Source organism: Apodemus sylvaticus, chromosome 3, assembly GCF_947179515.1.
Source record: "Apodemus sylvaticus chromosome 3, mApoSyl1.1, whole genome shotgun sequence".
Lineage (NCBI taxonomy): Eukaryota > Metazoa > Chordata > Mammalia > Rodentia > Muridae > Apodemus > Apodemus sylvaticus.
The window spans coordinates 150,481,723-150,503,651 of record NC_067474.1 but is presented as its reverse complement, the minus strand read 5'-3'; the positions used below and the strand labels follow the sequence as shown (position 1 = coordinate 150,503,651).

At 53.6% G+C, this 21,929-nt stretch overlaps 1 protein-coding gene across 3 annotated transcripts in view; it reads left to right on the top strand.

Annotated features, from left to right (window-relative positions):
• The window catches only part of Zbtb40 (zinc finger and BTB domain containing 40), a 69,150-nt gene extending 64,518 nt beyond the window's left edge, over positions 1 to 4,632 (top strand). For all 3 annotated transcript variants that reach the window (XM_052177800.1, XM_052177798.1, XM_052177799.1), the window contains one exon: positions 1,052 to 4,632. In XM_052177800.1, the coding sequence (XP_052033760.1) occupies positions 1,052 to 1,246 (195 nt within the window). In that variant the 3' untranslated portion in view covers positions 1,247 to 4,632. The remainder of the gene's footprint in view (positions 1 to 1,051) is intronic.
• Positions 4,633 to 21,929: the final 17,297 nt, after the last annotated feature.

The following is a 21,929-nucleotide window of genomic DNA, read 5'->3' as shown; positions in this document are numbered from 1 at the left end:
GAGGCAGCAGAAAGAAAAAGAAACCAGCCGCTGTCAGTTGTTCTAGGGAGGTTGGGTGGGGATGTTTTTACCAATGGAGGACTCTCTGGCCAACTGTCATCTGATCAGGTGTCAGGCACTCTGGTTCTGCAGCCTCCGGGGAACGGGGCAAGTGAGATGAGCAGGATTCCAGGTGAGGCTCCTGCTGCCAGCCTACCGAGAGTTCTCTGCCGTTGGCTTGCCTAGAATGGCGTCCAGACAAGGTGCCTTGTGCTGGGTGAGGATTCCACTCATCAAGGAAAGAAAGGCAAATGGCAGTTTGTAGTTGAGTTTACAGCAGTGCTACTGCACCAAGTACTAACTCACCACAGTCAGCCCCACAGCCTGCCACAGAGCTGAGCCTGCTTTCCTCCCCAGTGCCGCTCGCCACCTGATGGTCCTGGCTGGTAGCCGTGCCTTTCACGTAAGACACACTGTCGTAAACACATCAACGCATCAAGCCGTACCAGCTCAGAGGTGCATCAGGAAGCACAAGAGCTGAGAAGGCCACTGTTAACAGGGGGTGCAGGTTTTCAGGGCAGCTGTGGCCCAGCGTGTGGAGGAGACAGAAGGCTCCATCTTATCTCCTAGCCCCTGAGCCTGTGAGTGAAGTGAGTGGGAGAAGCCACACTTGAGCCACGTTCCAACCAAAAAGGCTTTCAGCCTCTGAGGGCCCAGGCTCGGATAGACCACTCCTGTTCCTTGCTCCTTTTGCGAACACTTACTCTGCATCCCTGAGACAGGGATGCCACTGTTCACTGGAGTGTAATCATAGAGTCCATGCACCCTGAGGTGGCATACCGAGCAAAATTATAGCAATTTAGTGCACAGAGTTATTTAAATTGTCTGCCTGCCTCTCTTTTGCATCGCTGGTGTATGAAACTTCCCTCTTCCCATTAGGTGTAAGTAATTGCTCTCCTCAGGTGAAAATATAAATATCATCATTATGGCGTGAGACGGGAGCCATGTAAATTCTGGGTAGCTAGCTCACTGTGGACACTGCCCAGAGCAGCCTTCCTGTCTTTTCCTTCAGGTGATCCAAGCTCCAGAGCCAGCAGCCCCGGCCGAGCAGGTGATCACGTTGGAGGAGACACAGCTTGCCGGCTCACAGGTGTTTGTGACCTTGCCAGATTCACAGAGCTCTCAGAACAGCTCCGAGCTTGTGGCAGTGACAGTGGAGGATTTGCTGGATGGTACTGTCACATTGATCTGTGGCGAGGCCAAGTGAGTGGCTACTCCTTCAGTAGAGGAAGAAGCCTGTGCTGTACCAGCAAGGACGCTCACGGCCTGCCTCCGTGCCATACCAGCAAGGACGCTCACGGCCTGCCTCCGTGCCATACCAGCAAGGATGCTCATGGCCTGCCTCTGCTCTACTGCTTGGCTAAGCTCCCCCCTGGTGCTCTCACTTGAGAAACAGAGGCTTTGTCATTTTCCTGGGATCCACAGTGTCTGTGCTCCACGATGACACCAGTACTACACCCTGTGTGGCAGAGCCTCGATCCTCAGGCTTTCACCTAGGCCTGGATCCCACCCCCAGGCCCCCAGGAAGTCTGGCTTCTGGAATCAGTCTGAGGGAATCAGAGTAGAGGGGAGCTGGTGGCCAGAATGGCCAAGGAGATGCAGCATGCTCGCTGCCCTCAGGAGCAGGGGAGTTACCTAAGTCTGAGACAACAGAGGGCCACAGACACCGCCAGTGCCTCTGCCAGTGAGGCCCCCACACAGCCTCCGGGACCCCAGCATGGCAGCCTGTCCTCCCCACCCCCTGCTCAGGCGCCCCTTGGAGGCTGTAGCACAGGTGGTCATGTTAACAGTGCAGGGTCACATCAGCATCCCTGATCCTTCCTGGGAGGCCATCCAACTGCCTCTGCTTGCTGGGTGTTCCTGGCATTCCCTATCAGATGCCCCCTGTGATCCTCAGGCCTTCCACACCTTCTACTAGTCAAGTCTGAACTGTCCCAGCCTGGAGACTTCTTGCTGACTTACTCTGTATCAGGTGATAGCCTAATGAAGCAGCCCCTGGAGGCAGGCCTGTGCCTGCATGTGACGGATTAGAAGCATCTGAAGTGGCCTCTGCTTCTCCTGTCGCTGGCCCACATGCCCGGTGCATGGCCTGCTCCCTGGGTCCCCTGGCTGCAGGCTTACTGCAGCACCATGCTTCTTTCAAGTCTGAGTGTCACAGAGCCTTTTATCTTCAGTTCCTGACATCCAGTCTGGTAATTGATGGCTTGTGGAATCCGGTTGGAAGTGCAATTAGATGGATGTTGGTTCCTGCTGCTCAGAGAGAAGGGCTTGCATTTAGCTTGCTTTTCTAGAAGTCCAAAGAGAGGAGTGGGCTATCACAGTATTTGCCCATCAGGCGGGGCTCCCTGTCACCTGGTGTGGCTGACTCCCACCAGAGGGAATGCCCTGATTGGACACTCACCTGCTCTCAGAGATAAGCCCACACCTTTCTGCCCAGTGCAACTCACATGAGCATGTGCAGAGATGAGGGTCAAGTCTGGTCATGGCGGAGGTGCCTTGTCACCATCCCTCAGCTGGCTCCCAGGAGGACAGGATGCAGCAGCTTAACCCACAGCTGTGTTCAAGGCCTGCTGCCCTTTGGCCTCAGCTTGGCAAAGGCAGCACTGGTGAGTGTCTAGGCTGGATTCCAGCTCTGGCCAGCCTCTCCCAGTCAGCCCCACCCTCCTCATTGCATATGCAAATCTTTTTGACCTTATCAGCTAGGGAATCTTCCCTTTCTAAAAGTAAATGTTTTTCAAAGCAAGTCAGCCTCAGAAACCAAACGCCGACCAGAAGATGGTGCTCTAGCATCAAGACTTCACCTCCCTGGTTTCTCCACCATCCTAGCCTGCTGGCTTTCAGGCCCATGCCAGACAACCAGGGGAGCTCTTGATGAGTAGTGGGATGGTTCCTCCGTCCGACTGCATCACATAGCCCACTAAGAGACAGGAGAGGCACGTGCGTCCAGGCTTCTTGTCAGGAACAGCACCTCACAAGCTGTGGCGGACTTAGGAACTGTAGCGAGTGTCACCAAAAAAGTCTCTTCCTGGCAAAAGGCAAGCCTCACAGAGGTCCTGAGAGAGAATGTCAGTCTCTAATACAAAGAGCTGTAAGTCAGAGCCTGAGTGTCAGGCCCTGTTCAGCCTGAGAAACCCAGTCTCTGTTTCCCGGAACCTGGGTGCTGTGCTACCTTCAGTCAGCAGATCGTGGCTGGCCGTGGAGAGCCTTAGTGCAGGGCAGCTTGCTTGATGCTCAGTTCTGCAGTGCACACTGCTGGAGGTGCAGCCATGCTGGGTCTGGACGACCAATTCCTGTCCCCAGTGAGTTCTGTGCTGGTGACTAGCAACCTCTGCCCCAGTTGTCTGATGTTTTACAGTGGCTCTAAAGAAGGTGACAGGCTCCACCGCTGCCCCAGACCTGCCACATGGGCTCCGTAGTCCATGTCGCTTTTGCAATGGAACTGTGGCTCCGTTTGCTTCATCCTCAGGAATACTGCCTGCCTAGCCCTCGGGCAGCAGCTAGAGGAGTCTCCAGGTCCCTTGGAATTTGTGTATTTGAGCAGTGGGGCCCCAGTCCTCCCTAAGGCTCCTGATCCATCCACCAAAGGGGAAGGCAGAGGGCGAGCTGGAGTGTGGTTGGCCCATCGCTGGTGTGTGGACAGCAAACCGGCGACTGAAGAGCAGACTGCTGTGAACAGGTGAGACTTGCTGTCCACATGCACGAGCAGAGCCTAGGCCAGCGCCGCAGATAAAGGTCTCTCTCAGGTGTTTACAGGGCTGGACTCCTCCACCTTCTAAGCCGTGTGTTGGAAAAGTTTTGAGTTGAGTCAGTACTCAAGCCTGTGATGTAAGTTCTGTGCCTGTGTGTTGTGCTGTCCATTCTAAGGAAGCCTCCAGCCCATGCTGACCACAGGAGATACCGCAACCTTGTCCCTAGGGCCTGAGCACTGATGTTTAGGGCTGAGATGAGGGACAAACAGATGCCAAATGAGGGGGAAAGAACTCTGTAGCCCTGGGGATGGAAGGGTGGGCCTTTAAGTTTCTTATGCCTAAGCACCTGAACTGACAAAGGATGGAGACCCTGGCGGCCCCACTTAGAGTGGGCAAGCGCTTGTCGGGAACAGGAGTGCTTCTTCTGGAACTAGAACGTTGTCAGTGGTGGAGATGGCGTTGGTTTGCTCCAGTCAGCTCTCCCATGCCAGCTTTGTTCTTCTGGGCCCTGTATGTCGCAGCAGACACTTGGGAGAGATTGGGAGTAAAAGACTTAGGGCTGAGGGAATCAAAAGCGGGTTATAGTTTTGTTGCTGTGGAAACCTTGGGGCACTGAGGACTTATAGTAAAACTCAGAAACTCAAACTTAACTCCGTCTAACTGGGCCTATAAAGACGAGGAGAGTGGTGAATTCTTTGGGGACTGTGTTGTTGAGGAAATCATTCCTTGAGCAATTTTACATTGCCTCCAAATTGTGAAGCTGGCCGCAGTCTCCCTGAGCAAGGCCGCTGGTGCTTGTTTGTACCCATGGCCAGGACAGCCAGCCCCGTGAGATGTGTAAACTGATGGCAGACCGGAACTGCTCAACATGCACTGTGGAGAGAAATAAAGTCTGTACTTGGAAGCAGTTGTGGTTTGTGTGTTTCAGGAGGCTGGTGGTATTGAACCTTTAAGTCTTCTTTCCAAAGGAGCAGCGTGGGTCACATTTCAGAGCACTCTGTCCACTTGAGTTGTCCTTCGGTGTCCTGCCTGGGGCCCTGGGGACACCTGCTCTGCTCCTTCCTGGCCTTCCAGCAGTAAGAACGGAGATGGTGGCTACTCTCAGGGCTAGGGAACAAGTTAGAGTTCATGGTTACTCAGTACACTGTAGAAGGTTTACACGGGCCAGCCTCCCGTGTTCTCTGATAGAAGGAGCATTCTCCCTTTGCTCCTTGTCTCCCCGTCGACACTCCTACGACACCCACCACTTTTCGTTTAGTACTGAGTGTCAGTGGCCCCTAAAGCACCAAACGTGCAGCAGATAACGAGAAAAGCGGAGTCAAAGATGTCACATTGCCGGCAGCCGACAAGAGGAGATGCTAGGAAGGCCAGAGATTAGGGGATGCCTGTTGCGAGTGAGCCCAAGGCTGGGAAGCTAGGACCTAGGGAGGCTCTGCATGCATTCCTGGAACAGTCTTGGGTGCAAACGTGGGTATATATCCAGAACCTCCTGTGCTTCACCCTTCTGTCCATGAGGGGTTTCTCAGAAGTGGGGCTCTCCAGGTCTCATCTCAAACTTGAGTGTCTGCGCTCTGTGATGTCCAACTGAAGCATGTCCTTGGGCCCTGGTGGGAGGGGAATAGAGAGAGGGCTGCCCTGGGTCGGTTTGAGTAGAGGTAGAAATTGGGCTGCGGGATCCCTGGTGAGCCAATAGTCTTCTGCATGGATGGGGGTCACTGACTTGAGAGGCAGAGTAACAGGCGGAAGGGAAGGAGGGGCGAGCTCTCCCACCCCTTACTGAGAAAGTCACCTTGGACAAGCCTTTCCTAAGAGTGATGTGAAAAGTTATTAACATTTTTAAGTACCTGACAGTGCAGAGGCTTCCTAAATGGTTGCTGTTAATGTTTATGATCGGTTCAAGGGACCCAGGAGATGAGCCAGGGCTAGGAAGGATTAGAAAGGAGGACGGCTGATAGCAGCCTCTAAGCTGCCCTGCTCTGAGCCCACAGCCTTCCTAGGACAAAAGGACTCCTGGAGACCCCAGCAGCACAGCCGGAGTAAAGGCATGAGACCAAGCCTAGCGAGCGTGGTTACACCCTCAGTCTCATGTTCAAAACCTAACTCCCAGCACTCTGAGCAGCTCTGAGTTCAAGGCCAGCCAGGTACTTAGTGAGACCTTGTCTCAAAACACATGCATATAGACATGTGTGTGCACACACAAGGAACTGGGAGAAAGTAAGGACTGGGGCCTATCTTCTCCACTATGGCTTGGATTTCTCAGAGAAGAGGCATCTGGGATGTGTGTAGACACCAAGCTTCCCTTTTCTCTGCATCTGTGCTCCGTGTTCCCTGCCAAATGCCATCAGGGCATAGGTTCCCCAGCTACTATGTCTCCTCTACAGAACTGGTTGTACAGTGTGCTCACTGGATGCTTTGGTAGTGCTTGCTGCTGGAGATGGATCCCCGCCAGGCACACTGCACTGAGCAGGAATAGGGCCTGTGCCTCACGTCCTGCGGGAGCTGTTCCCCACAGGTGGCAGCGTATACTATAATCCCATCCATCCATTCTTCTCTGCACATCTGCAGTTTGGCAAGACAGAGTGTGGCTCTGGCCTAGGGCGAGTGCTGCTGGAACCCTACAGAGGTGGGGCTTGCCCAGCCCTCCTCTCCAGCTGCTACACAATGGGAACCCCTGGCAGCAGAAGTTAGCCTTTTGCTGCAGTTCTTATGCCGGTCCATCCCCCATTGGATTCTGAGCCTTGAAGAAGTAGCCAAACCTGACAAACGGGCTGTTCCTCTGGAAAAGTGGGGAACGCCAGGCTAGGAACAAAGGGGACCCAGCACTCTGGTGGCTGTCTTTCCCTGACGCTGCTTCACATCTGTGGCGAGGCTGCTCCCTTAGATACCTATGGGAGAGTCTGTGGGAACATCCTTTCTTTGCCCTTTGGGGTGAGATTAGCAGAAGGCTGAGCAAGCTAGCCTGAGCTCCCCAGCTGCTCTAATCAAACACCATGCCTGCCTCTTCTCACACCAGGTTCCCCCAGCGCAGGCCAGGGACAGCTGATCAAACACATCCAGACAAGGACAGTCCAGGGACCTGCGGGCCTTTCCAGGAGAGATTTCACAGTCCTGGCATCAGGAGGGTCTGATAAAAATGGACGGGGTGAAAGGGACCCTGGAGACTGGCAGGGGGCCCAGCAGCTTTTCACCCTGTGCAAGATGGAAGTGCCTGATCCAGGTAGGGTTAGGATGGAAGCCAGCTTTGCAAGACCAGCACTGGGGCTGCCTCAGAGCCCAGGGGCTGCAGCTGAGGAACAAGGAGGCTGTGTACATATCCCTGGGGCATGTAGAGGAGAAAACTATCAAGTGTCATGCAAATGAGCTTGGGAGCATGAGATTATCAGACTGTCACAGAGTGACTTGAGGCTTCTGTCACTATGACCCCTTCAAGGGCAAAGATGGCTGGCGTTAACCTTGCTCAAGTACATGCATGGGAGCGTCAAGGGTTAGCCTGGCCCACCAGGTGTCTGACTGCACCAGGTGTCTGATTGCACAAACCTGTCAGACAAGGGGTCCCAGGGGTGACTGATCCCACACCACATGCAGTGGACATTTGGAGATGAGGCTGGAAAGATACCTGGCTTCTTCTGTACCTGAGGAACTCAGACACAAGTTCAAGAATACCATGCCAGTCTAGACTAAGGCTATGAGGGCTACAGATGTGATACAATTTTCATTTGTTTTATTTGTCTTGAAGAGGTGCTTTTTTTTCCCCTTGGAAATAGTCTCATAATTGTTTTGGAAGTGCTTGTCATGCAAGCATGAATTTGTGAGTTCAGATCCTCAGACTCATGTAATCCCAGTGCCAGGGAGGTGGAAATAGCATCCTGGGCTTGATGGCTACCTAGCATATAGCCAATCAGTGAGCTCCAGGCTCAGTGGGTACCACTATCTTAAAAATAAAAGGCGCAGAAATGATTAAGACACCAACATTGACCATTGACCTTCACATGTGCACAAACACACACACACACACACACACAAATTCTTATCATTAGTAATTGGTGTTAAGTGCTTCCCACACAGTGGACACTGACAGGACCCTTTAAGATCCTTAGTCCATAAAATCACAGTGCATGCTGTGGTCTAGATGCTGATGCTCCAGGGTGACCGATGAGGAAGTCAGAGAAATCACAGTAGCCAGCTGTGAGTGCAGCTGGAGCTTGAGTCCAGCCATCTGACCTAGAGATCCTTCATAATAACCCTGCTGTATTTCTTGCTTTCTGCCTGGTCATCCAGGGAAGTGGCAGGTCCCTGCCTCCACTCCCATCACAGCCAGTGTGCTGTCACAGCCTGTCCAGCATCCCCTGCCAACTGGCTCTCCTTTCCCTCTTTGTCCATGCAATTGAGATGACAGTGGAGCACTGTATTCACCTGAGCAGTAGTGTCTTGCTATGGAACGACTGGCCAGTGACCTGCCCCTGTTTTAGATCCCTGAACCCCTTGTAGCTTCACCAGACACCTACCAGCTCAGTCAGAGCTTCTAGAATGCAGCAAGCCACAGATCCTGCTAGAACTCCATGTGGGTCTCTGAGCCCAGTACAGTGTGTGGCATACTGTGGGGCTTCCTTGACCCGAAAACCTAGAAGGAAGAGTCATGGTTTCTCTGGCTTCTCATCTCAGCTGGGGCTCCTAAAGCAAGATGTTTCCCATGGCAACATCCATCCTACCAGGGTGTCAGATCTAAAGACACTAGGAAGCCTCGGAGCAGCCCAGCTCCTGAGTTACTCCGTTCTGGGTTGAGTCCCTGTCCTGGTCTTTGTTAGCTGTCACTTTGAATGTGTTGCCCTATCCTGGTGGTCTTGTCTATAAGATAGGGTGACAACGAAACACTCTCAGAGTAACAGACAGAGAGATGTAAAGCTCATCTGGTATAGTTGCTGGTGGCCATCAGTGTTCAGTGACCATAATAAACCAGTCACCTAATGAGTTGGGCACAGAAACTCCATGGGATGCTTCTAACCCTCAGTCAAGGTAGACTGTGGAGGAGGAGGAGAAAAATGATACCAGAGAGTAAGGCTTGGTCCCAGCTGTGTCTCTCCCAACTTGTCGGGGGCCAGGCACGTGGCTGGTGCTCTGGAAACTTCTGAAGTGTATAAACAGGCATAGCAGAGGCCACTGGGCCGATACCTGGGCCCAGCGCTCCTTCAAGCTTATATGGGCAGAATGTGTCATCTTGTCTATACATTGTCCCTTCTGTCCCAGCCAGAAGATTCAAGGCTTTGTGGTGGGTGGAGCTCAGCAAGACAGGGTGGCAAAGGCTCAGCCCAACAAGGGCACCCTCAGCTGTGGATGAGTGGGACAGATGTCAGATGTCTCACGGGGCCTCACTGCCCAGTAGCACTCTGCTATTTCAGTCAGTTCATACGTGTATGTACTTTAGATCTTTAACAATATGGGAATGCAGAATCCTGCCACTTTCCCCTCTGTAGTAAGGAGATGCTGAGTGACCTCAGCCTCATTCTCAAGCTTCCTCAGCTAGGCAGAGTCTGGCTTCCCTGACTACTGACTCAGCTGCCACCCTCCCCACCCCCATCATGCTGTCCCTGCTGTCTGTCCTGATCCCCTATATTTCACTTCTGGCACCTCTGGTCACTGACTCATTGATTCCGGTATCAGTGCTCCTGGGATTGGAAGGACATGGAGTTGTTTTGCTGGTGCAGAAGCTGAAGTTTCAGGAAAGCAGATCACTGTGTCACATGAGAAGACAGCTATCAGACCTGCAGTCAGGACAGCTGGCATTAAGTCTGCTTCCCAAGGAAAAGTGACGGCATGCATAGCAACAGGGTATAGTGACAGGGACACCATTTGGTCACTTCCACTGTGAGTATCCCCAATGCAGGCATCACATCTGTGTTCAGGTCCCTGGATCAGCAGAGTCCCATGGGACTCCATGACAATGGGAACAGTCTACTATGTCATTCAATATGGAAATCACTAGGCCCACGTGGTTGTTGGTACTTGAAATCTGATACAATGGAGGGACCTGATTTTAATTCTATCTTAGCATCAGATGTCACTGGACAGCATGGAACAAGACAGAGGCTTGGGATGACAAGTGGCTGAGCCTACCTCTACCATCCAGTCCCAAACCCTGTGACAGTCCCACTGGGTGCCCAAATCAGGAAGGCAAGGCACCTGATGTAGGCAGTACCAACTGAATGGGTGACATCAGTTCTGCTATGATCTTCAGAAGACACTGTCAACAGCAAGGCTGTCCCCCTGCCCTGGGGTCCCGCAGGAAGCACACCCCAACTCTGCCTTCACAGTCTTCTTCATCCAGAGGGACCAAACGGCCACTCAGAATGCTGAAAAGGAGCTTGTTCAAGGTCACTCCGCTTTCAGGGTCATGCTGGTGTGAATACAGAATCCCATATTCTCCATTCTATTTAACCCCAGTGGTGGGTCAGGGCTGAAGAAAGACGAGAAGGGACCAAAGAGGCAGCTGATAGGCTCTTCTTCCCATGACCTTAAGAAGGCTCCATTGCACAGAGGATCTGCACACACACTGTGCACTGCCACACATGAGATGTGCCCCATCTGTGCCAACATCTCCGTGTCTACTGATGCCAAGTGTGAAAGAGGAGCACCTGTGCCCATGCCCAGTGTGCAGCGAAGGCCTTTCTAGGTTATTTTGGGTTGTGTGTGCTGTGCCCCAGTGGCCCAACTCTCATGGGAAAAACTCCATCCTCAGGTAAATATGAAGGGATTGTGTCCCAACATGCCTGCCAGATGGAGGCTGAGAACAACTCCATATGTACCTCCCCTCAGCAGGTAGGGCCTTGTGACCCCTTAGCTGGCACACACACAGAGGAAGAAGGAAAATTCTCCAAAGTGGGATGATGAGTGCTGCCCAGCAGAACAGGCTGTGGGCACAGTGGGGCTGCCTGCCTGCTGGATGGAGAAGCCATGCTTCCTTGGCTGGGTTCTGGTGCCCATGGGTGGTGGGAGGCTCTTGCTAGGAAATCTCCATGGACCTCCAGCTGAAATCTCAGTAGCAGCTGTGAGAGGCAGGTCTGAGACACCCAGGGCTTCCAGATGCTGAGTCTCTGAGGCCACACCCTCCTGGCTCATCCTGGAAAGATGGCCTAAGAAGGAGGCCTGAGAAGAGAGAGCTTCCCTGACCCAGCATTCCCACAAAGCTTCCTCCGGGGCTCAATCCTGGGCAGCCAGAGGTAAGGGATGCCACTGTATTCCAAACATAGGGATGGGGGTACCCAAATATGTACACACTCCCAGAGCTACTGACCCAGCTGTGGCCACCTACATCCACTACCAGCCTTCCTTCCCATCTTCTCCATACTCCAGATAGCTGTCATTCACGCCAGACCCCTCCCTGGACTCCACTGACAATACAATGCTGAGCACCTGGTCATTTATGTGCATGTTTAGGTTTTTTGGAATTTTGTTGTTTGGTTCAGTTTGATTGTAGTAGTAAACTATATGTGACACCAACATCTACCAACTTATTTTAAGTGCACAGTTGAGCTGTTGCGAGCATACCCGTACTTTCCCACTGTGGCCCTTACTACCAGACAGCTTCCAGCCTTTCACATTTCAGCTCTGTACCCATGAAACACCCCAAAGGAAGCCTCTCCAGCACCAGTCAGCCCTCCCGCAGCCCTGTCCCTGCCACTTGACTCTCTGTGGCTTTCACTCGCTGATCTCCCTTGAGACGACTTGTGCAATGTCTGTGTGGTGTCTATGCTCTGCAGGGTCCCTGAGGAGCGATTAGGAGTTCGTGGGACTGGGAGGATGGCTCAGCATGGGAGGGGTCCTGGGCTCCATCCTGACAGTGTGACTCTGCCTCTGGGAGGTCCCCAGCACTGAAAATGATAGAGCAGTAGAAGAGAGTGTGCTAGCTTTGACAGCACGAGCCAGGCCCTGCTCCCCTATGTACCCATGATGCTTCACCAGATCCCTAGAATCCAGGCAGCTCACAAGGGTTTTTTTTTTTAAAGATTTATTTATTTATTTTATGGATATGAGTACCCTGTAGCTGTACTGATGGTTGTGAGCCAACATGTGACTGCTGGGAATTTGAATTTAGGACCTCTGCTCACTTCGGTCAGCGCCACTCTCTCTGGTTCAAAGATTTATTTATTATTATACCTAAGTACACTGTAGCTATCTTCAGACACACCAGAGGAGGGTGTCAGGTCTCTTTAAGGATGGTTGTGAGCCACCATGTGGTTGCTGGAAATTGAACTCAGGACCTTCAGAAGAGCAGTCAGTGCTCTTAACCGCTGTGCCATCTCACCAGCCCAGCTCAAAAGGATTTCCTAAGCATTTATTAAGGCTTGATAGTGATGCTGAGCACTGGAGTAACCATCATGCAAAGACCAGGCTGCAGCTTGTGCTGTGGGGCTCAAGTTTAAATAGACAAGACAGATGAGGAACGAGGAGTGTGCTTGGTGGGAATGTGCTTGGTGGTGGTTGACCACCAGAGAGGACGATTGAAACCATAAGCACCAGAAGTGTTGGAACCGGAAGGACTTATAGGATGGTGTCAGGCTGTGCACACCTTTTTAGATGGTGCCTTAGCTTGTTTTCTGTGACTATAACAGAATGCCTGAGCCTGGGTATTTTATAAAGAAATGAGATTTATTTGCCTGGCATGATATAATCCCAGCACGAAGGAGGCAGAGGCAGGAGGATCATAAATTCAAGGCTGGCCTGGATTACACAGCAAGTTCCAGGTTAGCCAGGGCTTCACAGTGAGACTAGGTCATCTCAAAATAAAAACGAAAAACAAGCCAGGCAGTGGTGGCGCACGCCTTTAATCCCAGCACTTGAGAGGCAGAGGCAGGCAGATTTCTGAGTTCAAGGCCAGCCTGGTCTACAGAGTGAGTTCCAGGACAGCCTGGGCTATACAGAGAAACCTTGTCTTAAAACCCAGCCCCCCCCCCAAAAAAAAGAGAGAGGGAGGGAGGGAGAGAAAGAGAGAGAGAGAGAGAGAGAAGAGGAGGAGGAGGAGCAGGAGGAGGGAGAGGAGGAGGAGGAGAGAACCAAGAAATGCTGGTGCTCCCCACATGTGATCTTTTGGATGACATATTCAAAGTGTACGTTCATGCCATGGCTGTGAGTAAACCCAAGAGGTGCCTCCGTGTCCAAAAGATTTGAGCAAAGACCTGCTAGTTTTCAGGGAGTGGCTAAACAAATCCCTTAAGAGGACATTTCTGGTGGAGGCAGCAGCTGGTACAAAGGCCCTGGGGCAGGAACATTCGTGTGGAATATCGAAGAGGCCAGTGCGGCTAGAGCAGAGCAGGCAGATGGTCTCCAGACTGGAGATAAGTAACTAGGGCGCCGGTCACACAAGAGCATGTGGGTCATTTTACAGGTATGGCCGGAAGAAGCATTTTGAACAGAAGTGCTGGGCTGCAGTGTAGAGAATAAACATAAGGGAAAGGGTGGGTGCTGGGGAGTAGTTGGGGTAGTAGTTAGCACTTTATACAAATGGAACAACACGGTGGCGCCAACGGGATTCTGAGGCTTTTCTAGGTGAGGGGGATGGGGTGGGGGGAATGGCGGGTAGTGGAGGAAAGACAACCGATTGGTTGGCTGGCAAGTTGGCTGTGGGATCTCAGGGGAAAGAGCAGAGTCCAGGATGACTCCCAGGGCTTTGGGGCCTGTGGGAGAACCTGGAGAGAGACACGTTTTGGGGAGAGATAAGGAATGTGCTGGGTGCTTGCAGTCTGGGTGCCTGTTTAGCACTGCAGAGTGTGCTGGCCAGTGTTCCTCTGTTGTCTCCTGTCTGGCGCCTGGCATCACAGAACCCCCCTGGAGACCCTAGCTGCAGCTCTGACTTACCAAGTCTGTGTGGGAAAGATACAGGGGTCAGTTTGCTTTCCCATCTGCCCGTCCACCCACCCATCCATCCGTCCATCCATCCATTATCCATCTGTCTTCCTAATATGCCCTGTGTGTCTAACCTGTGTCAGATCCAGTCAAAGGACTCAGCAAGAAACAAACACTGGCTTGATCGACCCCCCTCCTCCTGCTCTTCTCCCCCCCCCCCACCTCCCTGCAGGGGCTCACTCCAGTTACAGCCTCCCCAGCCTCCTCTTCCAGATTCTGCTCCCACCCCCCCCCCCAGGTCTCCAATGGCCAGGTTTCCCCATCGGTAAAATGTGAGTCAGACTGTCTCCCGGTGCTCCAGGAACCCAGCCCTCCCACAGCTTCACAAGATCCGTCTGCAGCCCCCATCCTCCGAGCTGGGGGAGGGAGGGCTCTGTGTCAGCACCTTGTGTCCTCCTAGAATGCACAGCTGACCAGCAAAATGTGCCCTGACATCAATTTTGCCATCTAGCAGTTCCTTGGAGAAGTGATTAGCCTTGGTGAAGCAATTACACCAACCCAGCATGTGTGCCCAGGACCAGGGCGGCCTGAGGTGCGGTGTGCATCCTCAAGGGGGTGATAATGAGCTACCGGGCTGGAAAAATCCCGCTCCCTGTTCCTGGCAAAGCACGGATGTGCACAGACTACAGACACAGACACAGTCCATCTACAGAATGAAACTTTCATTAGGGGGAAATTCTTAAAAGGGTCCTTGGGGAATAACACTTAAGATGGAGCAGCCCAGACCAAGAGAGGAGGAACTGGGTCAGGGCTGGGAGTACACTGGCCAATCCTGGTGCTGGGAACATGGATGGCCAAGCTCAAGGACACTGCTCCTGAGCCTGCAATCCAGTGAGGTGCATGCAAGGATATCGGACATGACGCCTCATGACCAGAGCTACCAGGCCAGGGACTAGAAGCGAATAGGCTCAGCTTCAAAGTTTCAGGACTGAGCCGGCACTGCGGGCAAGGGCACAGCCTGGGCTGGTCCCTTTGGACAGTTAGGGTGGTGAAGGCCAAGGGGTCCAGCTCAGGGTAACTCCTTGCCTGCAGTCCCCAATCAGAGATTAGTTCCTCAACGGCAGAAGATGTTCTTATGGCTACCTAATCTAATGTAAAAATTCCAGACCAGGGGCTATATTAATAGTCACTGGGTGTGCCCAGTGTGCGGGAGGAAAAGACAGTCTCCCCACCACCACCACTGCAACCCCGACCCCACCATCTCCACCACAGGCTTCACCCACAGCCTGGAGGAGCCAATGGTCATCACCTAGGGATAAATGCATCACTCCTGTGAGGAAGAGATTCTATAGGTGAGGAAACAGGGCAAGTTAGTCACTTGTCAAAAGTCACACAGGTAGCAGAGTCGGGATTTTTAGTCCAGTGACTGAAAGCAGGCGGAGAGCAAGTAAGAATGCAGACAATGCAGGCGTGTGGTGTGTGTGTGTGGGGGGGGGTGGTATGTGACAGGGAGGCAGGCACCCCCAGATTCCCTTAGCTTGGCTTTCCTGTGGGAGGCCTGTCTGCCTCTCCTGGAGCTGTTAACAAACAAAGCACGTGCTAAGGAGTTGGACTGGGGCAGCTGGAGACCCTGGAGAGCCCCAGCAGGGAAAGGGGAAGCCCAGGGGGGGCCCGGAGCTGTCTTCTCAGGCCTTTCAGCTGTCAGAGCTGCACTGGACACAGATCTGACCAAACCAGAGGCCTCCTGTGGACCCCCCATAGAGCCTGAGATAAGGTCCTGGCAGCTTAATAAGCCGCCCAGCGCCCCCCACCTGACCTCTGCCAGCCCCCCAGCCCCATCACTATCCTCCCCTCATCTGTCACTCAGGCTACCCCACCCCCAGGTCTGCTGCTCCACTTCTGGACAAGGAGACCTGGACAAGCTCCACTCTGTTCTTGAAGCCCCGCCCCACCCCCACCCCCGCCCCCATCTAGAAGCATGGCCCCTCAGCTTTTCGGGGAATTGGGGGGGGGGCTCTTTTTGCTGCAGCATCTGGTCCCAGAACCTGGGCTCTGCTGATTTTGTCTGCGCCCATCTCCTCAGCTACAGTCAGAGGTTGTCTCTAGGGGATAGAGTGACTGCCACCACCCCCAAGGTACGGCCACCACTCCCATTCAACACTGAAGCAACCAGGCACACTATGAGCTGGCACTGGATAAAGCCCCAGCAGCCAACCCTGCAGCCCCAGTTTTGCTAGCACACAGCCCCTAAGCTACAGTGCAGGGCCCGGACACTATTCTGCTGATGTCACCTTCAAGGACAGCGTGCTTTCCTGCCCCACAGGGTGGCTCAGACTCTCCTTCTGACGTGCTTTTTGTTTCTCTCTGAACGGAGCATTGACATTTTAGCTCTGTCCCCACCATGGGGACAGCACCCCGCACCCCCACCACACACGCACACGCGCACACACACACACACACACACACACACACACCAGTCCAGGGACCTGGCCAGCTTGGCTTGCTGCTGGGTCCCCACAGCTCCACTGGTGCAGGTGTCCAGGAAATGCTTGCTGAGTGAATCCCCCTCACCACGTGGCCAGCCACATCTGTCACCCGCCTGATCCTCTCAGCCACCCTCAGAGCAGGCAGCTTAAGGTTTCAGGGGAAGAAGCAGGTACCCTGGAGGCTGGCCCAGGGCTAGTAAGCAGCAGAGTCTGGTGGCAAGGTTGGCCTGATCTCCAGGCTCACGTTCAGACATCCTGCCACAGAGGAGGGTGTGACACCCACTGGCACTGCCTTACCAAGGTCACTGAGCCAACTCTGGCTCGAGACACTGTCTTTATTCCTTGCAAGGCCTTCAGCTGGGCCCTCCAAGGCCCAGGCGCAGAGCCGGTAATACTTTTCCGGACTTCATTCTTGTCTTTTATTCAGCTTTGGCAGGGCTCTGCAGACACCATAATCGCCTGCAGTTCAGCTTGACCGGTCCCCCCAGCCCCCCGTGGCTTTTGAAATGAGCGCACTCCTTCCGGGCTGTGGTGTCATGAATTCTCTGGCCCCATCTTTGATGAGGCCTCCGGCTGAGGTCAGGATCTTCTGACAGCCTTGGCAGGAGCCTTTTCAAGCTCCTAATCCACCTGGCAGGTGTTTGAACTCTGGGAAATTATGCCTTCAAATCTTGTCCTAATGAAAACTTAGCCAACACTTGCCAGCCGTGGGAAGAGAATGGGAGGAGGGAGGGCTGGGAGAGGGTGGAAGCTAGCTACTGGTCTTGTCCTAGCTCTGTCCCCAAGACCTTTGCCCTAGTCAGCTGCTTTCTGGCTCCTGCACCTGGGCAAAGTTCCTTCTGGCTTCAATCTCTCCACTTGGTGCGTGTGTGTTTGTGTGTGTGTGTGTGTGTGTGTGTGTGTGTGAGAGAGAGAGAGAGAGAGAGAGAGAGAGAGAGAGAGAGCTCCTGTCTGTAAACTGCCCAGTTGAGGGGGTCAGGGCATCAGATGGGGGGTAGGTCAAGGCAGCTCTTAGCAGGATGGTGAGACAAGACACCTCACCTCCGACCTTGGCTGGAAGCAGTGTCTGCACACAGGCACTCGAGCCCTCCAGATGGGACCTGTCTTGGGTCCGCTGCACACAGAGTAGCTGCTGTTCATCAAATGCATGCTGGCTGTGTGACCATCTCTGCATCTCCTCCTCACCCTCTGCATCTTCCTCAGTTTGTCTACAGTGTCCCCCGCCACTCCCTGTCCTTTCCTGTTCTCTCCGTCTCCCCTAGAGCTGTCTCCGCTGGCTTTCAAGTCTTCCATCTCTAGATCCCTGCTCTCCTCCAGTCTAGCTTTTGGCCTGCCAGTCTCTGCTTGTCTGGTTTCCCATTTCTTTGTGGCTTTCTCTGCCTCGTTTTCCCTCTGGATCTAATCACACACACACACACACACACACACACACACTTTACTCTCTTGGTCTCTGTTGCTACCCCCACATCCTCCAATCTCACCCCTATTCTCGTCCCTAGTTATCAGTACCAGCTCCTCCTCCCCTTCCTCCTCCTCTTCCCCCCTCCTCCCCCTCCTCCTCCCACTCTTTCTCCCTCTCTCTCTGCTATTATGTCTCCTCCTAGTCACTTGTTCAGCCCTCTCCTCCCCTGGCTTCAATGGAGCCCGGCTCCTCACAGATCCCTCTCCTCCTCGGGAAGGCAGGCGCGCGCGGCAGCGATGGAGAAGCCCCCTGGATGACAGCCGAGCCTGCACATCCCTCGGAGCTGTCACCGAGGAAATCACACACCGCCGCCTGAAATTCAAATTAGAGTTTTGCTGAAGCCGCTAAAACTCATCAAATACCATCTTTGAAGTCCCCTAGCAAGCTGGCCGGTGCTCTTAAATGAGTCCCGGTGGGAAACAAGCCGTGGGCTAAGGCACTGGGCAGCAGGCAGGGCCACCAGGAGGGGGGGTCTCTCCTCTTGACCATTGCCCCGGCCATGTCCAGCTACCAAGGGTCACTGCCACTGGAGGCTCCTAGGGATCAGACTCAGTTAGTCACCAGTCTCACCAAGTCACGGTCCTACTGCAGGAGCCTCACACTTTGCCCACAGATGGGGGCCAGGAAGCAGGAAGGAGAGAGGTCCTGCCCTTAGAGCCTTTGCCCAGGGGTGAGGAGGTCCAAGTGGGCACTCTGGGGTCAGATGGGGGCTTCTGGGTCATCTTTGTACCTCTCTTGTCTTGCGACCCAAGACCAGTGACCTCACCCCTCTAGGCCTCCTCTGCTGTAGAGGCTGGACTCCCAAGGCGCTGCGAGGATAAACCCGTTACAGCCTGACCAGCACCCAGCCCATGGCAGCTGCTCCACAGCAGGATGACAACAATAGCAACGCTCACGGTCATCAGTAACAATTAGCTAATCCTAAGCACCAGGCGGTGTTTCAGGAGATGGCTATATTAACAGAGGATCTGACATGAGCACCGTTTTACAAATGGGCTTCGGACTTCTTATCCCAGCAGATGTCTGCCCCGCCCACAACTCCAGAGCCTCTAGCAGGGCCCCTAAGCCCAAGTCTGGTCCTTAGTTACTGCCTGCATTTCAGTGTCCTCTGCAAATGTCTATGTGTCCTTTAAAGCCCTGACAGGATGGCTTTCTACTTGAAGGCAGCTGGAATCTGTCCCTGCCCTCTGCTATGGCCTGGCCTCTGGGTTTCGGTCTTATTACCAACTACCATTAGGCCCACTTGGAAGAGGAGTCTTCTGCATGTGAACTTCAAAATAAAAGTCTCTCTCTCTCTCTCTCTCTCTCTCTCTCTCTCTCTCTCTCTCTCTCTCTCTCTCTCTCTCTCCTTGTCATCTGTGATAACCCCTGGGAAGGACAGAAGTCAGTTGCCTGTAGTAGAAAGATGAGCTTCCAAGGACCTTAGGAACAAGAGAAAAGAAACTGAGTTTTTAAAAAGTTGTCCAGGGGCCAGGGCTGAGGGAACCCTGACTGCACGGGCTGTGAGGCCAGGATCAGTCTGAGAAGATGGGACACTCCGGAGGTTGACCTGGGTGGGGAGGCACAGGAGGCTTTGGATTTGGGGGGCAGGGTTACATTCACTACGCAGCCCAAGCTGGCCCTGAACTTCCGATCCTGCCTCCACCTCCTAAGCGATGGGATTACAGCTGTGGGGCGCCATGCCCTCCTTGGGGGAGTCTTTTGGAGACCTTGAGAGGCTTGAGTGGTTTAAAGCTGAATCCAATGTATGGAGGGAAGCGGTGGGGGAGGGGAGAGAGAGAACACACACCGGCATAGAGAAAGGCCACAGCAAACCGTCGACTGAGGCACCTGAACCCCTCCTTCGAGCCCCCACCCCAACTGGCAGTGTTCCTCTGGCACCGCCATTGCCTGTCGAGTTCTAGATGACCGGAAATGCCGACATGAGATGACTCAGCAGGGATGTGAGGCCGGTGCTGAGCCCACTGCCAGGCGGACGTGGCCACTGCCACCGACACCCAGTCCTCAATTTCAGACAGACTCCCAAAGGCAGGGCAGGATAGAACCTTTTCTGATGGTGAAACTAAGAACCGAGGCGAAACCCAGGCCTTGCAGCTCCGTTAGTAAGATTGGACCAACGAAGAAATTTCTTCACACTGTTCCTTGACGGCCAGAGCAGCTAGCCCGTCTATTCCAGTGCCTGGCATCGGCCGCACATTTGGAGGGTGGGCGGAGGGAGGAAGAGATATCCTGTTAATTAAGAAGCATGTGAACCATGGCCTTTTAAGAAAGGCATAGAGGATGATGACTGAGCACCACACACATGGATCAAACATGGCCCGAAGAGGATACGGATCGGATCACAGGTGCTCTGGGCTTGAGGCCGGAGGGCCTCGCTCCTCTCTGTGCCTGCCCCCTTAAGGGGCTGCTCACCCTCCTCCGACCCTGCTGTTCAGCCCCCCCCCCCCAAGCTGCAGAAGTGTGTGCTCACACACAGCTATGTGCGCCTGTGTGTCGAGCAGGCACAGCTACAAGCGCCCCAGGTGTATTTCAGGGCCGCTAAAGCTCCGTGCTTAATGGCTGGAGCTACGGCGGTCACGGCTGTCAACCGGGATTTCATGGGTTCGTTTACATCTTTAGCACCGGCCTTCTCTGACGACTTCATCATGCCCAGCCCCCAGCCCCTTCCCCCTAGTGGGGAATAGGCGGGGCCTAAGCTAAGCTTTTAAGGGTTTTATGAGCTCTTCTATAAGCCCAAACCTAGCGTAGGGCCTTCGTGGGTTCCAGGATTAGGGCAGCTTCTCAGACTACCCAGCATGACCCAACAGCAGCAGCAGCAGCAGCATACCAGGCAAGAGGCCAGATGTGCTGTGAGGCTCCCAGATGCGATATGCAGATCCAAGATGACCTGGAAGTGAGATCTGGAAGGTGGGATCTCATAACTGAGCGAGGCAGAGAATTTTAAAGGTCGGCCGGAACCCAGGGTGGAATCTGGGAGTGGTATGGAGAAGAGACAGCATTGCTAGGAGGGTTGTCCAACTCACTGGAGTTAGCACCCAACTGAGCCAGGAATGAGCCCCAGAAGCTCAGGCAGGAGGCTGATAGTCCCTTATATGCGCTCATCCCTTGTCAAGGGCAGTTCCAGGGCCTGGAGTTTGGGTCGGTAAAACAATGAGCAAGTGTCACCGCGGTCAGTGCTGGGGTGCAGTTCCACATCACGGCACGGCAAACAGCACAGCCACCTGGCTTTGAGAGCACCCTGCTGTAAGGACAGATAGTCTCAGGCAGCAGTTCTCAGCCTGTGGTTCACAACCCCCACAGGGGTCGCATCTCAGATACCCTGCTTATTAGATATTTATATTACAATTCATAAGAAGTAGCAACAAAAATGATTTTATGCTTGGGGGTCACCACAACATGAGGGACTGTACTAAAGGGTCGCAGCATTAGAAAGGTTGAGAGCTACTGGTCTAGGTATATGTGATGGGGGGGTGGGGTGGGTGGGTTCATTCTACTCAACATTAGGGCTTTGGCCCAGGCAAGACTTCAAGAAGAAGGCGATGTCTAAGCCGACACCTGCACAGGTCTGTGGGAGGCAGAACCAGCCTCTCATGTGTGGCCTGGGGCCAGCAAGATGTGGGAAGAACTCCAGGGAGAAACCACAGGACAGACACGGAGGGAGAGCATCTTCCTGGCTCAGGGGCATTGCTGCAGCTGAGATGGAGGGAGATGCCCTGCTTTGGGGAGGCAGAAAAGTCTCCTCACGAAGCTGTAACCAGGAGAAAAGATGCAAAAGAGTTTCATTATTTTTTTTAAAGATTTATTTATTTATTATATGTAAATACACTGTAGCCTTCAGACACTCCAGAAGAGGAAGTCAGATCTCGTTACAGATGGTTGTGAGTCACCACATGGTTGCTGGGATTTGAACTCAGGAACTTCGGAAGATCAGTTAGTGCTCTTAATCACTGAGCCATCTCTCCAGCCCTGCGACAGAGTTTTAAACAGGGATAGACATGATCACTGGTCTCCGGACAGGTGAGTCCCAAAGGTTGCTGGAGAGGAGACGCTGTGCTGAGCCTGTGCTCTTGTTCAGGAAGCCACAGGAAGGGGGCTGGAGGAGGGGACCATGAACCTGTGTCCACCTCATATGCTCCCACAGCCAGAGATGAGGTTGTCACAGTAACCCCAGGAAACTCCCCATGGAGACACTGTCCCACCACGGACTTGTCACCGCATCTCCCCAACCAGTCCCTTCCCAGGCTTTCGCTAGGAGCCATCTGTCAGCCCTGCCTCAGCCCCAGCTCCAGTGGGCCGCAAGGATGGGCAGAAACTACCCTTCTTCCCTCAAAGATGATCCTGAGGTTAGTAGGTGTTCAGCCACCCTGGGCACTGGAACCTCAGACTGGGCCCCATGAAATCCTGGGCTCCTCGGAA